Source organism: Oncorhynchus mykiss, chromosome 4 (genome assembly GCF_013265735.2).
Source record: "Oncorhynchus mykiss isolate Arlee chromosome 4, USDA_OmykA_1.1, whole genome shotgun sequence".
Classification (NCBI taxonomy): domain Eukaryota; kingdom Metazoa; phylum Chordata; class Actinopteri; order Salmoniformes; family Salmonidae; genus Oncorhynchus; species Oncorhynchus mykiss.
The window spans coordinates 6,572,112-6,588,103 of NC_048568.1; the positions used below are offsets into that span (position 1 = coordinate 6,572,112).

The window sequence follows — 15,992 nt, forward strand, 5'->3', positions numbered from 1 at the left end:
ATTACCACAACCAACCTCAGTTCATCTTTCAATCACGCATGTGGGAATATGCTTCTAAAAACCAATAAGTAGATGGGGAGGGGCAGGACTTGCAGCATGTTCTGTGTTACAAATAGAATTAACTTCTATTTTAGCGCCTGGCAACGCAGATGCTCGTTGGCACGCGCGAGAAGTGTGGGTGCAATGATTGAATAACATGTGTACATTTATTTTGCAACGCTCGTGCACGCGACGTGACCAGTGTGGTCAGCATGTTAGCCTAGTCCCAGATCGGTTTGTCTTGCCATTGACGTGGCAGATCTGGGACCAGGTCTAATTCTTGTCTCATTGACATTTCAGCCCATTTGGAACATAACCTTCTTCCAACCATTAACAGAGAACAGTGATATTCTTCCATAAACCCTGTTGCCTCAGTTCACAAGTATCTCATCTAAGGTTTTTACCCATAGTACAACCACCCACATTGGTAGCCAACTCTTATGACTCCTTGTCTTTGTCTCTCTTCCTCAGTTTTCAGATACCGCTTTGTGCTGACCACTACATGCTAAAGTACCTGGAGTCCATCTCAGACCAGATCCCCTCTCACACCATGACCTCCCTGAGGCAGAGGCTCGGCCTATGGATGGTTGACCAGTGAGCGGAGACCCACGCTGGCCCTCCCTCAGACAGGTAAGGGCCTACATTTCAACAGCTGTTGCCAGGGTGACACATTAACCTGGATTACTTGATTTGGGATTATTTTGTCAGATGAGTGTGTGTGGGTGCATGCATATAAAGCAGACTCCTCCAACAGTATACTCATTCCTCTCCCTTCAGATGACAGAGTGGAACCCTCTTCTTGATGCCATAAAACATATTAGTCCCCTACACATTTTCTCCATAAAAGAACATCCTTACTACCTTCCCTCAGACTATGAACCAAGGTAAGTACACCCTTGTTGCTTTGACAAAGTCATTTCTGAAGATGATTTATTTCCTGTGGTTAGTGATTCATTAAGGTAAAAAAATATATGAACTGTCCCTCACCTGTCCAGCTCCCCTCATCAGACCTCCTCCTCCAATGAGCTATCAGACAAATTGAGGAAGCAAGGAAGGAGGTTGCAAGGATTTGACAGCCACACAAAACAGATTTGCATCATGGCAATTGCAAATGATCAGTTATCTTAATATTTTAGTGTGTAGTGTACCACACATCAGTTTTATGGTTGAAAGATTCATTTAATGTAAAAAACAAAATAACAGTCCAGACCATCACAATTGAGAAAAATGCATTATTTAATTAAGTAATAATAGATACCTCTTTAACAAAAACAATGGGAATGGCATGCGGTATTATCCAACATACATGGTCATCAGGATGGGCATGGTTTGTGTCAAGTGACCACAGCATGAGCACAACGCGGTCCGAGTAACACCGACCATGACCAAGAAGAAAGGGCAAAGGAGTAACCAGAGCCCCATGATTGGTCCAATATCAACCTTGTCCCGCCCATTCTACACACTACCCATCACTGACTGGGTAGCATCAAAGCCAGCACATTTGGATGTCCCTCTAGGGCCACCGTAGTATCAGCAACATCCTTCCTGCACCACATTACAAGGGTCGTATTTATTAGGGCACGAAACATTAATCAACGGAAACCGAAAATGTGCGTTTCTTATTGGACAAGTCCAGATAGTGCCTCAATGTTTCATTCCATTTGGTGCCTAATGAATATGACCAATGCTAAAAACAAAAAGCGAAGCCTGCTCATTCAACGGCGACAACAGAGCTCAAAATCAGCTGCGGTGACATTTCGACAAACACTACACCAGTACAGTACTTAACGCATGAGGCATCACATTCAATATGACACATACAGTGTGCCAAACAAACAACATATTCATTGTTCTGTATACAAAGGGAGCTCCAAAAACAGAGTGGCCATAGCAGGCGGTGTGGGTGTATAAAAAAAAAAATACTGATATTAGAGTAGAGAGAGAGAGTAAATGTCTGTTCAGGGCTCATGGGGGGTTTGGTTTTGGATTTTCATCCAGCATTTTTAAAGCCGTGTTGTGTCCATAGCGACAGACCCAGGCCCTGCATCACCTCTGGAACACGCAAAACAGGAAGAGGATGAACCGTGTGGGACCAGTTTCCTGTTCCTCTGATTGATAAGCCATATAAATCAGGGCCACTGTTAGGGCAGCCATTCCGGGTAGAGCCATTAGGGGGCCTTGATCTTCTTGGGCCGAGGAGAGGCTCCATTCTCGGCTTTGATCACGCCATTTTCATGGTGGCCAACTGTAAAAGGGAGGGAGGGAGGAGGGCAATCACACATTAACATGTTATTGTTGCTGCAATAGAATGGCTTCAACTCTTACCATTGACCATCTTCTAACTGTTAAACTGTTATAAATCCCCTACTGATCTTGAACAATGGCATAAGAGGTGCTATAAAGTGTGTGTACACTCACGGGAGTCTCTCTTAAGAGGGCGGGGGGTTTGCTTGGCAGCGGCCCTCTTCCTAGAGGCTTGTTCATGTCTGAACTCTCGCCACCGCCTCAGCTGGAAACGGATAAACTTCCACAGGAGCCAGGACTGGGTCAGACACACCAGCAACAGCACAGTCATCCTATACAGAGGGATGATAGAGAGAGGGTTAGGGAGATAGTGGTGTGTCTGCGTTTATGTGAGAGAGGGAGAGACATCGTATTAGTGTGCACGCACGTACGTGTGTGTGTGTGTGTGTGTGTGTACATTAGACAGAAGTACACTGTTCAAGACAGCCATCAAAAATCTCTTACCGTATCAGCACCGTGTTAAAGTTGCCCAAGTCCCAGTCCAGTCCCTGGTTTTCAGCGCGGGCCAACCCAAAGCCCACAGCCAGGAACATAAGGGTAAGGGTCACCATCCGCGTGAACACAAAGCACACCGCCCACACGTCAAACCTGGACACACACACCGAACACATCAGTACATGACATAAGTGGATTGTGATTATGCTAGGATTGATTGCATTAAAGGTAGAGTCAGCAATAAGATGTCATTATACACATCAGGGAGATTCACAGCATTTTTAGAAAACAACAAAATTGAGATTTGCCAAGAATGTAGATATTGGGAAGAGCCAATAGTGAGAGTCTTGGCAGATTGTATTTCAGGAAGTCATCCCACTGTGTCTGGTGATGTCACATTGCATAGTTTAGCTGTAATGAAGTGATGTTTATACAGTTGAAGTCGGAAGTTGGCATACACTTAGGTTGGAGTCATTAAAACTCGTTTTTCAACCACTCCACAAATGTCTTGTTAACAAACTGTAGTTTTGGCAAGTCGGTTAGGACATCTACTTTGTGCATGACACAAGTCATTTTTCCAACAATTGTTTACAGACAGATTATTTCACTTATAATTCACTATATCACAATTCCAGTTGGTCAGAAGTTTACATACAGTAAGTTGACTGTGCCTTTAAACAGTTTGGAAAATTCCAGAAAATTATGACATGGCTTTAGAAGCTTCTGATAGACTAATTGACGTAATTTGAGTCAATTGGAGGTGTACCTATGCTTTGAAATCATGGGAAAATCTAAAATAAGCCAAAACTTGTAGACCTCCACAAGTCTGGTTAATACTTGGGAGCAATTTCCAAATGAATGAAGGTACCACGTTCATCTGTACAAACAATAGTATGCAAGTATAGTATGCAAGTATAAACACCATGCAGCACGCAGCCGTCATACCGCTCATGAAGGAGATGCATTCTGTCTCCTAGAGATGAACGTACTTTGGTGCGAAAAGTGCAAATCAATCCCAGAACAACAGCAAAGGACCCTGTGAAGATGCTGGAGGAAACATGTACAAAAGTATCTGTATCCACAGAAAAACAAGTCCTATATCGACATGACCTGAAAGGCCGCTCAGCAAGAAAGAAGCCACTGCTCCAAAACCTCCATCAAAAAAAATCAGACTACGGTTTGCAACTGCACATGGGGACAAAGATCGTACTTTTTGGAGAAATGTCCTCTGGTCTGATGAAACAAAAATAGAACTGTTTGGCCATAATGACCATTGTTATGTTTGGAGGGAAATGGGGGAGGCTTGCAAGCCAAAGAACACCATCCCAACCGTGAAGCACAGGGGTGGCAGCATCATGTGGTGGGGGGTGCTTTGCTGCAGGAGGGACTGGTGCACTTCACAAAATAGATGGCATCATGAGGTAGAAAATGATGTGGATATATTGAAGCAACATCTCAAGACATCAGTCAGGAAGTTAAAGCTTGGTCGCAAATGGGTCTTCCAAATGGAGAATGACCCCAAGCATACTTCCAAAGTTGTCAAAATGGCTTAAGGACAACAAAGTCAAGGTATTGGAGTGACCATCACAAAGCCCTGACCTAAATCCCATAGACAATTTGTGGGCAGAACTGGAGAAGTGTGTGAGAGCAAGGAGGCCTACGAAATTTACCCAACTTATTGTGGGAAGCTTGTGCAAGGCTACCCAAAACTTTTGACCCAAGTTAAACATTTTAAAGGCAATGCTACCAAATACTAATTGGGTGTATGTAAACTTCTGACCCACTGGAAATGTGATGAACAAAATAAAAGCTTAAATAAATCATTCTTTTTACTATTATTCTAACATTTCACTTAAAATAAAGTGGTGATCCTAACTGACCTAAAACAGGGAATTAAATGTCAGAAATGGTGAAAAACTGAGTTTAAATGTATTTGGTTCATGTGTATGTAAACTTCCGACTTCAACGGTATATCACATTATAATATGAATAGCACTTAATTAAAAAAGTAGACCCCGCAACATGTTGTTTTGCAGTTGGAAGTAAAAGTATGCAGCCATAGGCTCCTGCGCGCTCTTATTCTGTAACGTGAAGCAGCATAATGGACAGGACGATAGTCAATCACAGGCCATTAGCACAAATCCATCTGAATGCCAAGTAGAGAGGCATCGGGAACCATTTTTACAGTCTTTGGTATGACTCAACCAGGGATCAAACCCCCCAACCTTCCAATCTCAGGACGGACACTAAGCACAAGGACACTGAGTTGGAAGTATGAACTCACATTTTTTGGTGGCTCTCATCAGTGAAGTAGAACATTCTTGCGATGTGGAAGCCCATCTCAGACAGGTACTGGAGGCACAGGAGCACCAGGCCCACACGACTCAAACTGAGGGAGGGGAGAGAGGGGGCGGTGAGGGAGAAGGACATGGTTATGCATGTGTTATGAAGTCCTTATGCAAGTACAAATTTGGAGTAAATATGAATATGGCAACTCAGGTGCTCTTAATTAAAGGTATAGGTGTTTATATATGCTAATGTAAAGTGCCGTCAGAAAGTTTTCATACCCCTTTGACTTATTCTACATTTTGTTGTCTTGACAAAGATTTTCTAGCTGATTTAAGTCAAAACTAACTAGACCACTCAGGGACATTCAATGTCATCTTGGTAAGCAACTCCATGTATAGGTTATGCATGTGTTATTTAATCCTTAAGCAAGTATAACTCCATTGTTAGTATTGTGGAGTAACTACAATGTTGTTGAGCCATCCTCAGTGTAATGGATGTGATAGGAGAAAACTATGTAACTGTTTTAAAGTCACCATTGGCCTCAGTGAAATCCCTGTATCTTTGTAGTTACTGGGTACATTGCGACACCATCCAAAGTGTAATTAATAACTTCACCAGGCTCAAAAGGGATATTACAATGTTACAATGTCTGTTGACCCATCTACCAATAGGTGCCCTTCTTTGCGAGGCATTGAAAACCTCCCTGGTCTTTGTGGTTGAATCGGTGTTTGAAATCCACTGCTCGACTGAGGGAACTTACTGATTGTATGTGTGGGGTACAGAGATGAGGCAGTCATTCAAAATGAATGTAAAAACACATGTTGCACACAGAGTGAGTCCATGCAACATGTGACTTGTTAAGCACATTTTTACTCCTGAACTTATTTAGGCTTGCCATAACAAAGGAGTTGAATACTTATTGACTCAAGACACTTCAGCTTTTCATTATTAAATGAATTTGTAGAAGTTGTGAAAAACATAACACTTTGACATTATAGGGTATTGTATGTATACCAGTGACACAAAACCTCAATGTAATCCACTTTAAATTCAGGCTCGAACAACAAAATGTGAAAAAAATGAAGGGGAGTGAATAAATTCAGAAGGCACTGTATGTGCTTATCTATGCTTCTTTGTTGTGGGTGCTCATGCGATTATATACTGTATGCATTTGTGCTAATATTAGGAGCTTCTATTGGGGATGTCACGTTTAAATGAAATTGTTAAGATTTTAAAAAGAAGAGCTAACCGAAAACCATTCAAAAAACTAAACAGATCCCGATCACCATCAAGGGAAAAAAGAAACATTCAACAAATGCCTAACAACAATGCTGTAACGTAAGGAGATATTCATTTTTCAAAACGATTTGCTCAGCAAGTTATCCTCGTTTAACAATTGAAAAAAATTGCAGCGTGAGACGAGGAAGTGACTGCAGCGAAAGTCCTTGTAATGGCAATACTTTGAGAAGTTAGATAAGAAGGTTGTGAAATGCAAACTTTGTGAGGTGGAATTGAGCTACAGTGGCAGCACAGGTGCTGAAAGGGAGGCACCGTGAGACCCAACCCGTTGCTGGCTGCAGTGCGATAAGGGATGGAATGAGAAATCACACCGCACTGATTACAGAAAGGATTGCGGTTGATATGCAGCCATTGTCAACGGCATGTCTAGAACCAGACTACAAGATGCCATGTAGGAACAATAAAAAATAAATGTCAAAAAAAAAGTGGCAGTTTTAAACATTAAGAACATTTGTCACATCCCAACTGTAGCTTGTACATGTGCTTACTTGAGCAGGTATGCTGCAGAGACGTGCAGCAGGTAGAGACAGATGTACTGCAGCTGGCGAGGGATCTCTTCCTGAGGACAACAACACAAGAGCAGTCACATCAGGAGTGGGTTCCCAACCTTTTTTGGAACCATGGCACAACTTGATGGGATTTCAAATTCTGTATTTAGTGGTAATGGCCAGGGGTTGTAACCGGTTCAGGGAACAGAACACCAGAATATAACAAAAATGTCATGAAACAGATTCAGAACTGTGAAGGAGATTGATCTATACAGTTCCAGAACAGAACCGTTACTTTAAAAACAGGGGAAATCAGTTAACGTTATTTTACTTTCCGGCAACAAAGTGCCGATGATCTGAAAAGTCAGTCAATCGATCAATAATATAATAATACTTTAAGCAAAAATATTTACTTTAAAATGTACAATCTATAGAAACAATGAGAATGGAAAGGTTCAGAGCTTCTGTGAAACATCACAGCACAGTTGAAAAAGATATGGCAAATAGAAATCCAATAAGGATGGTGTAAAGAGATAGATGGGAGGGGTTGAATGGAGCTGAAGGTTGGGACAAATAACAACTAATGTAAAACATACTATGCCCGTAAAACATATATAGGTTAGGAACTTTTTTGAAAGACTACAGTTTGAAAGATATGAAAAATAGAAATCAAACTGGATGGGCATCATAAATATATGGGAGAGGTTGAGGAAGGACGAGTTAAAAACAAACAAAATAAAACTAATTGTAAAATAAACTGTCCATAAAATGTATGTAGCATGTATAAGCTGGAAATACAGGCCTAAATGTTGTTGTTCAATAGGGGGAGGGGTGGTAGGGTAATAAAGGAAATAAATAAACTCAGCAAAAAAAGATATGTCCTCTCACTGTCAACTGCATTTATTTTCAGCAAACTTAACATGTGTAAATATTTGTATGAACATAACAAGAGTCAACGACTGAGACATAAACTGAACAAGGTCCACAGACATGTGACTAACAGAAATGTAATAATGTGTCCCTGAACAAAGGGGGGGGGGGTTCAAAAGTAAGTCAATGCAGCTGGTGGCCACACCAGATACTAAGTACTGCAGTGCATCTCCTCCTCATGGACTGCACCAGATTTGCCAGTTCTTGCTGTGAGATGTTACCCCACTCTTCCACCAAGGCACCTGCAAGTTTCCCGGACATTTCTGGGGAGGAAATGGCCCTAGCCCAACGATCCAACAGGTCCCAGACATGCTCAATGGGATTGAGATTCGGGATCGTCGCTGGCCATGGCAGAACACTGACATTTCTGTTTTGCAGGAAATCACGCACAGAACGAGCAGTATGGCCGGTGGCATTGTCATGCTGGTGGGTCATGTCAGGTTGAGCCTGCAGGAAGGGTACCACATGAGGGAGGAGGATGTCTTCCCTGTAACTCAGAGCGTTGAGATTGCCTGCAATGACAAGTTCAGTCCGATGATGCTGTGACACATCGCCCTAGACCATGACGGACCCTCCACCTCCAAATCGATCCCGCTCCAGAGTGTAGGCCTTGGTGTAACGCTCATGCCTCCGACGACAAACGGGAATCCGACCATCACCCCTGGTGAGACAATACCGCGACTCGTCAATGAAGAGCACTTTTTGCCAGTCCTGTCTGGTCCAGCGACAGTGGGTTTGTGCCCATAGGCGATGTTGTTGCCGGTGATGTCTGGTGAGGACCTGCCTTAGAACAGGCCTACAAGCCCTCAGTCCAGACTCTCTTGGCCTATTGAGGACAGTCTGAGCACTGATGGAGGGATTGTGTGTTCCTGGTGTAACTCGGGCAGTTGTTGTTGCCATCCTGTACATGTCCCACAGGTGTGATGTTCGGATGTACCGATCCGGAGTAGGTGTTGTTACACATGGTCTACCACTGCAAGGACGATCAGCTGTCCGTCCTGTAGCACTGTCTTAGGCGTCTCACAGTACGGACATTGCAAGTTATTGCCCTGGCCACATCTGCAGTCCTCAGGCCTCCTTGCAGCATGCCTAAGGCATGTTCACACAGATGAGCAGTGAACCTGGGCATCATTCTTTTGGTGTTTTTCAGAGTCAGTAGAAAGGCCTCTTTAGTGTCCTCACTCGCTCTGAACCTTGGAGTGGTTGTTCCCCTTGCTCTGCATGGGTAACGCTGCTTCGATGTGGTGGCTGTTGTCGTTGTGTTGCTGGTTTGAGCCCAGGGAGGAGCGAGGAGAGGGACGGAGGCTATACTGTTACACTGGCAATACTAAAGTGCCTATAAGAACATCCAATTGTCAAAGGTTAATGAAATACAAATGGTATAGAGGGAAATAACAGCCTAAAACTTCTTATCTGGGAATATTGAAGACTCATGTTAAAAGGAACCACCAGCTTTCATATGTCCTCATGTTCTGAGCAAGGAACTGAAACGTTAGCTTTCTTACATAGCACATATTGCACTTTTACGTTCTTCCCCAACACTTTGTTTTTGCATTATTTAAACCAAATTGAACATGTTTCATTATCTACTTGAGGCTAAATTGATTTTGATGTATTATATTAAGTTAAAATAAGTGTTGTTGTAATTGTCATTATTACAAATACATAGTTTTTATTTTATATATATATATATAAAATAAAAACTATATATATTTAAGTCGGCCGATTAATCGGTATTGGCTTTTTTGGTCCTCCAATAATCGGTATTGGCGTTGAAACATCATAATCGGTCGACCTCTAGTCTGAATACCTTCCAAATGCACTGTAGATGGGAGGGGTTGAGCGGAGCTGAAGGATGGGACTAAAAATAAACTAAATGTAACCATTGTGTGTATGCATGTATAAACTGGAAGTAGACGCTTAAGTGTTGTTGTCCATTGGTTTACTCAAATTACGGGAGAGGTGGTGGGGTAATGGAAAAATATATTTTTTAAATACACATATTTAGGGCTCCCGAGTGGCGTAGCGGTCTAAGGCACTGCATCTCAGTGCTAGAGGTGGTCACTACAGACCCTGGTTCGATTCCAGGCTGTATCACAAACCGGCCGTGATTGGGAGTCCCCTTGGCCCAGGGTTGTCCAGGTTAGGGATTGGCCGGGGTAGGCCATCATTGTAAATAAGAATTTGTTAAATCGACTTGTCTATTTGAATAAAGGTTAAATAAAAAATAAAAAAAATTTATGGGGGATTGGGTGATTCAAACAATTACATTGATGGAAGCCACAATCTACCATATAACAGCTGATCTATTCCCCCAACAAATCTTTTTTTTTGGAGGGGGAACCACTGCTTTGTGCACGGTAGCAAAACGTTTTGCCATGGAAAAACTAAAACATGCGTTTCTAATTGGACAAGTTTGGGTAGGTCCCTCCCCGTTTCTGCCGGCTTGCTTCCGTTTGGCTCTTATGGAATGCAACTTGGTTACATCATCCTACTCTCAATTCATAAAGAGCGTCTGCATCTGGTTCTCTGTCAACGGGAATGTTAATGCTCAGAATGAGGTTGTGTGGGTGCAAACTAATGTTGTATTAAAAGGATAGTTCGCTCAAATGACACATTCACATATTTGTTGCCTTAACTTCAAAGCAAAGCAGTCTATGGACAAGGATTGTAACTTTCAAGGTGAGGAAGTAATATGTGATTTCGGTCAAAAAGCACTTGAGAAAAAAGAAACCTGCACACTGCTCTTTAATAAACCTTACGTATCGGCCCCACGGCCTTCGTCAGAGCTTTTAAGAGTTAACTTTTTTTTTTAGCACCCTTATGTAGACCTAGCCCCACCCACATCCATTCCATGCATCGAATGGGGTTGGAGTTGAGGTTTAACCTACATAGCACAGCCCACGTGGACATTTAATAATGTAGATAACATGGGTGGTGGAACACGTAATAATGTCATTTATTTGGAACCGTTTTCCTGTATGTGGGTGGCAGAAATATTCACACATCATCATATCATTACACTGTGCGCAACCTCTGCATCTATAAGAGGGCGTTCAGAAGAGGGCGTAAAAGAGCCTGGCTGATTTTCTTTTGTGGCTGGCAGTCGGCATGGACCAATAATTGCAACCTCTCCTATAAACAATAAGTGGTGGATTCTTAAATTCAGCTGGCAAGGCTGGGTCCACAAAGAAGATAGCTCCGGTGCCTTTAGAATGGTGGAAAAGCCTTTACATTTGGGTGGGAAATGCTTTTTATGAGTAATATGATGTGACAGAATTCCTTATTCAGACTAAAGGAAGATTTCATTCATTTTCACACCAATATCACTCCACCGTTTCTCACAGCCTCAGCACTGACCTTGCGTACTTTCTGGAAGTAGAGCTCAGGAAGGGCGTGAAGCCAGTAGGCCAGCTGAGTGAGGTAGAAGAACTTCACCTGAAACCTGCAGCACACACACACACAGGGGTTGTTTAAGGATATGATGCAGAGCAGGGTTCTCCTGACAACTCTGGTCCTGGAGAGCTATTGGGTGTGCAGGCTTTTGTTCCAGCCCTGCAGTAACATACCCGGTTCAGCGTAGAGAAGGGTTATTTAACCCATCATGAGAGGCCTACTAATAGTTACACCTGAGAATAATACAATCTTACATTTTTACTGTACTGGAAGATAAACTATAAGTTACATTGCCATTTTGCTAATTGTTATGGTTATCACAAGACATCTTGTTCGTGTCTGCGCTCTACAGATCCTGGTCGAGAGTAGTGCACTACACAGGGAATAAGGTGCCATTTGAGACACAGCCAGGAACAAGATACCCCTGTAATAGTGCCGAGTCATCATACCTGAGATGGACATGTGGGTAGTTCTCCCAAAGGCTGCTAGGGTGAAACAGGTATCCTTCCTGAAAAGGGAGACTTTAGTGGAAGTCTTCATGATGATTTGACTTTACGCGACACTTTGGTGTGTGTGTGTGTGTGTGTGTGTCTTACTGTTATGAGTATGTAGAAACTCCACACGCTAGACACCAGGTGAAACACACACAGCTGGCCTGACTCATTAAACTTGGTGTTCTTGCTTTTTGAGAGATGGAGACGCCTATTCACTTTCTGAAAACAGAACAAAAAAGCATTTGGTTCCAGATATCGTGGGAGACAGGTTGTGTCAAAATGGGGTTAATTTCCTGGTTCCATAGAAACATTGTCATTATGATACAGAAGGAAGTGTACAGAAACAAAAGATGCAAAGTGCCATCTTTAACCACTCTGACGCATTTTGAGCAGAGACGTACCGTACAAGTGTTACCCCAGGGGGGTCAGGGGGACACAGTCGGTCTTCAACGAGCTCCGGGGGGCCGCATTGAAAGTGTGTTTTATTTCCTCGCTGTCAAAGTTGGGGAAAAAAAACCTCCTCTAGACATATTTGGGGAATTTTTTTATGCTCCCTGATTGTCTTACTTTCATTTCGGTGATTGTTAGCGAGCTGAATAGTCAAGAAACTGTATGAATGTAGGTCCATTCTTTCAGAGTTTCGATTTGGATTTATTCATAAAATAAATGTCTTAAACCACAGGTTTGACACCCGTGTTAACCCATTGTAGAACACAGTTGATGATAGAGTGTGAAATAATATTATCATCCTTTTCCTGTTAGCCAGGGTCCCAGATATTTTTGTACAGTCTTGCCAACTCTTATGTTTAGCATTGCAGTGACCATAAGAGTTGTCAAGACAGCACAAACAGATCTAGCACCAGGGCCCCTAACCACAAAGCACTCCTACTCGGAAACGCTTTCTGAATACGGCCCCAGGCTACATCCCTGTATTCTGGAGGTTTTGTATAGGAGAGGAGACATAAAGACAACCCCATTTGACCGTGTGACCTCATAATGAGTATGTGTGCAGTAGGCCCAACAACCTTGATCTAAGGTCTGTTTTGCATTTCCAATTTAAATGGTTCATGCTACATTTGGCTGATCCTAGCTGTGCATACAAGGGCAACTTCTACTCAGATCAGTCAGTCTCCATTGTTCCAGGGTTTAATCTCCATTTTACCCATCGGTGTTCCCCTATCTACCATTGTATCGACAAGGCGGGCCACCCCACCTAGCCCTATTGCCTCCAGTCTACAAGATTTTGGCATCTATTGGATTTAAATTACAGACAGTTAAGATGCCAGAGTTTCTGGATGTTGCATTTAGAACACAAATACCCACAATGCAGTGAGGCTTGGTATTACTCACATCCAGGATGTACTCCTGCACCACAGCGTGGAGGATGATGGTGATGAAGAAATAGAAGAGGATGGTGGCCCAGTCCCGCCAGCCATACTGGTACAACGTCACCTCTCCCTCTGGACAGACAGACAGTGGAGGGTAGGTAGGCATAATGAGTGACAAAGTACACACAAAGCAGGCTACAGCGAGGAATGCACCGATGACTACAGGTATGACAGAAATGGCAGATAAGCCTACTCTGCTAAACAGGCTATGGATGTATCCCAAATGGCAACCTATTCCCTACATAGCACACTACTTTTGACCAGAGCCCATTGGGCCCTGGTCAAAGTAGTGTACTATATAGGGTATAGACTCATAGCTGATGTGGTAGTGTTGAATGGGGGTTGTGGCACAAACCTGGTGACTGGGTGCTGATGTTGTACTGGGGTTGAATGAACAGTATTGCAGTTTTTGCTGTTGCCTAGAAAAGAGAAGCATAACCACATTTAGGTTAGATATATGCTGAGATTAGATATCTAATGTTTTATGAAACTGCCGAGCGGCTTGCCTATGAATGACTTTCTTTTTTACGAAAGCAAGTAGACAGACAAATACGGAGTGGAAAAAGTTCTGTTAATGGACATTTGTGTGCTTATGGCTGTCTTTTTACAGACTGTTTCCGTATAGCGTCATGTAGTGACGATTGACACAATTGGCATGCTGAAGCTGTTGCATGAGTATTTTGTTAACTGCTCTACCATAGGCCACCTCCAATGCTGTTTTAGAGAATTTGGCAGTATGTCCAACCGGCCTCACAACTGTTACACGTGTAACCATGCCAGTGGGGAAAAACTCATTCTGATTGGCTGGGCCTAACTCCCAAGTGGGTGGGCCAATGCCCTCCCCCGCCCACCCATGTGAAATCCACAGATTAAGGCCTAATTAATTCATTTCAACTGAATGATTTCCTTAAATGTACTGTAAAATCGTTAATTGTTACGGTTATATTTTTGTTCGGTATAGTTCGCGTGTACTAGCTACCTAGCATGTCCTAGCTGGCTAGCGTGCATGTAGTGACGCAGAGCGTCGTGGGCAAGGCACGTAGAGATCTAACGCTAATGGGCGTGGTACTGTTACAATAACCCTCAATGGCAGAGGGCGAGTAGTTACTGCAGTCCACAGATACTTTGGGAAAGGAAAACTCTCTCAAACACATCACACGTTTGGGGCGGTAATTTGACGATGTTCTTCTAAAGTGAATTCCGAGGGGGGCGGTGCTGTGTGTGTGTATATATAAAAAAAAACGAGTCGTCTCGCCAGGACGAAGGGATACGCCGTTTATTTTACGGTAAACTCGAGCGCACTAACAGGTTGCCAACATTCCACGCGCGCCAGGGCCACCTGGTGTCAAAACTAAACCCCACCGAGTTCTAGTTTGCATGGGTCAGAGTCAACTGTTACCACAGTGACTTTCCGAGACGTGAAAGATCAAGGAAACCCCCTCCATAGTCTATGTAGCCTACACACCAAGGCCAACAGCGCGAAGGAACTGAGAATACCGGATTGATACCTGAAACAGTCACAGCAATGCAAACGACTTCGCCAAACCAACCGTAGACTAGGTTGTTTATGACAGATTAGACTACAGCAAGGGTTTCGCTACGTGCAAATTCATCAGCCGGCCTATGACGACCATTTTTTTGTCGAGGCATTCAATGATCTTCCCAAATCGAAAGGGTACAACGCTAATCTAACATTTGTAATTGAATTAAGATGACAGGTCGGGCGCAAGTAGAACGCAATTCGTGTCACGGCCAGTGCACGGAAAAACAAACACGTCCACTCTTTCACTGCAACACAACCCGCTGCAGCAGCGCTCAAACATTGAGACGTGGCAGTTAACGCGATCAAATTGGTGCAACGGGCTTCCTTCGTCGAACAGCTTTGTCAACGGGAACCAAGGGGCACTGAACATGTAACGTTATTCGTTTATGGCAATTAGTTGTGCCTTAAAATGAGCCTTTCCTTGATTTCAAATACACCGAACTAGTTTTTTCAAGTTTAACGTCAATGAAAAAAGTGCCATACTCTAAAATGTTCAATTCTTACCAAACACACTTTAAATTGGTTACTCGTAGGCTATGCACAAACTTCTACATTTCAGACTGAACGAGTCCCGTTGCAGCTGACAAAATGAGCTACTTTAGATGAACTACTGTAGCCTAGAAACAGAGCGATGTCGAGATGAAGGAAATGATAGGAAGTTATGCTGTAAAAAAATGTCCCGTCTTTCACTTCCACTTCACCGCTGTCAACTTGCACATAAACCGTGATCAAACCACGATAAATTGTGACTTTGCAACCCTAGGTAGCCAACGCTATTGTGTTAACAAAAACTGCAACATTGTATCTACCAACCACCGAAATATCGGCATAACACAATGATTAACAGTGTAGCCAACAGCGGTAGTTAAAGTTAGTTGCAACTGCTTTCACATGAAACAGATGAACGATATTACATGACGTTCAACTAACTACATGCCATGGGAATATCTCGTGGTTGAATCTGTAGCGGACCTGCCAACAAAAAACAGCTGAGGTAGACGAGGGAAAATTGGAATCAGAATTCATCTCACCTCAAACATCAATCCAATCAGAATGAAAATGACCAAACTAAAGACGATATCGGCATGATTCTGTATTAAGAATTCCTGGCTGAAGAAGGGATAACTCTTGTTTCTCCTCCGGAATGCCATTTCAGCAGAATGACTTTTTCCCGACTTTTTACTTTATCCAACAAAAAAAACTGACTGCGAAGTTCAGGAGTTAACTTTCTCCTTGCTCTGCGCATGTGCAAACTCTAAAAGGGGACGTTTTGAGAATTCCTCATTAAAGGTAAGGCTAAGTGAAATTCCTTCCTTTCTAGCAACTTCAGAATTACAGAATGCTGCAGAACATTCAAAGCATTTTCTTATTTACAACAAAAACAACA

The 15,992-nt window shown here is 42.9% G+C and overlaps 1 protein-coding gene across 1 annotated transcript; it reads right to left on the reverse strand.

Annotated features, from left to right (window-relative positions):
- Positions 1–1,257: 1,257 nt before the first annotated feature.
- Positions 1,258–15,868, reverse strand: LOC110522001 (translocating chain-associated membrane protein 2). Its single transcript, XM_021600043.2, has 11 exons — positions 15,637–15,868; positions 13,418–13,481; positions 13,025–13,134; positions 11,777–11,893; positions 11,630–11,688; positions 11,145–11,229; positions 6,855–6,925; positions 5,063–5,167; positions 2,788–2,931; positions 2,458–2,615; positions 1,258–2,284 (listed from the first exon to the last, which is right to left on the reverse strand). Exons 1-11 carry the CDS (start codon positions 15,754–15,756, stop codon positions 2,208–2,210), a joined length of 1,110 nt encoding a protein of 369 aa, XP_021455718.1. The 5' UTR covers positions 15,757–15,868; the 3' UTR covers positions 1,258–2,207.
- Between the last annotated feature and the right edge of the window lie 124 nt (positions 15,869–15,992).

Excerpts from the sequence above, each read along its gene's own strand:
- LOC110522001 (XM_021600043.2), bottom strand. The coding sequence starts at position 15,756 with ATGGCATTCCGGAGGAGAAACAAGAGTTATCCCTTCTTCAGCCAGGAA. Across the intron at positions 13,135-13,417 it reads CATCAGCACCCAGTCACCAG|AGGGAGAGGTGACGTTGTAC; the intron begins GTTTGTGCCACA and ends CTGTCTGTCCAG. Across the intron at positions 2,616-2,787 it reads TTTAACACGGTGCTGATACG|GATGACTGTGCTGTTGCTGG; the intron begins GTAAGAGATTTT and ends CCCTCTGTATAG.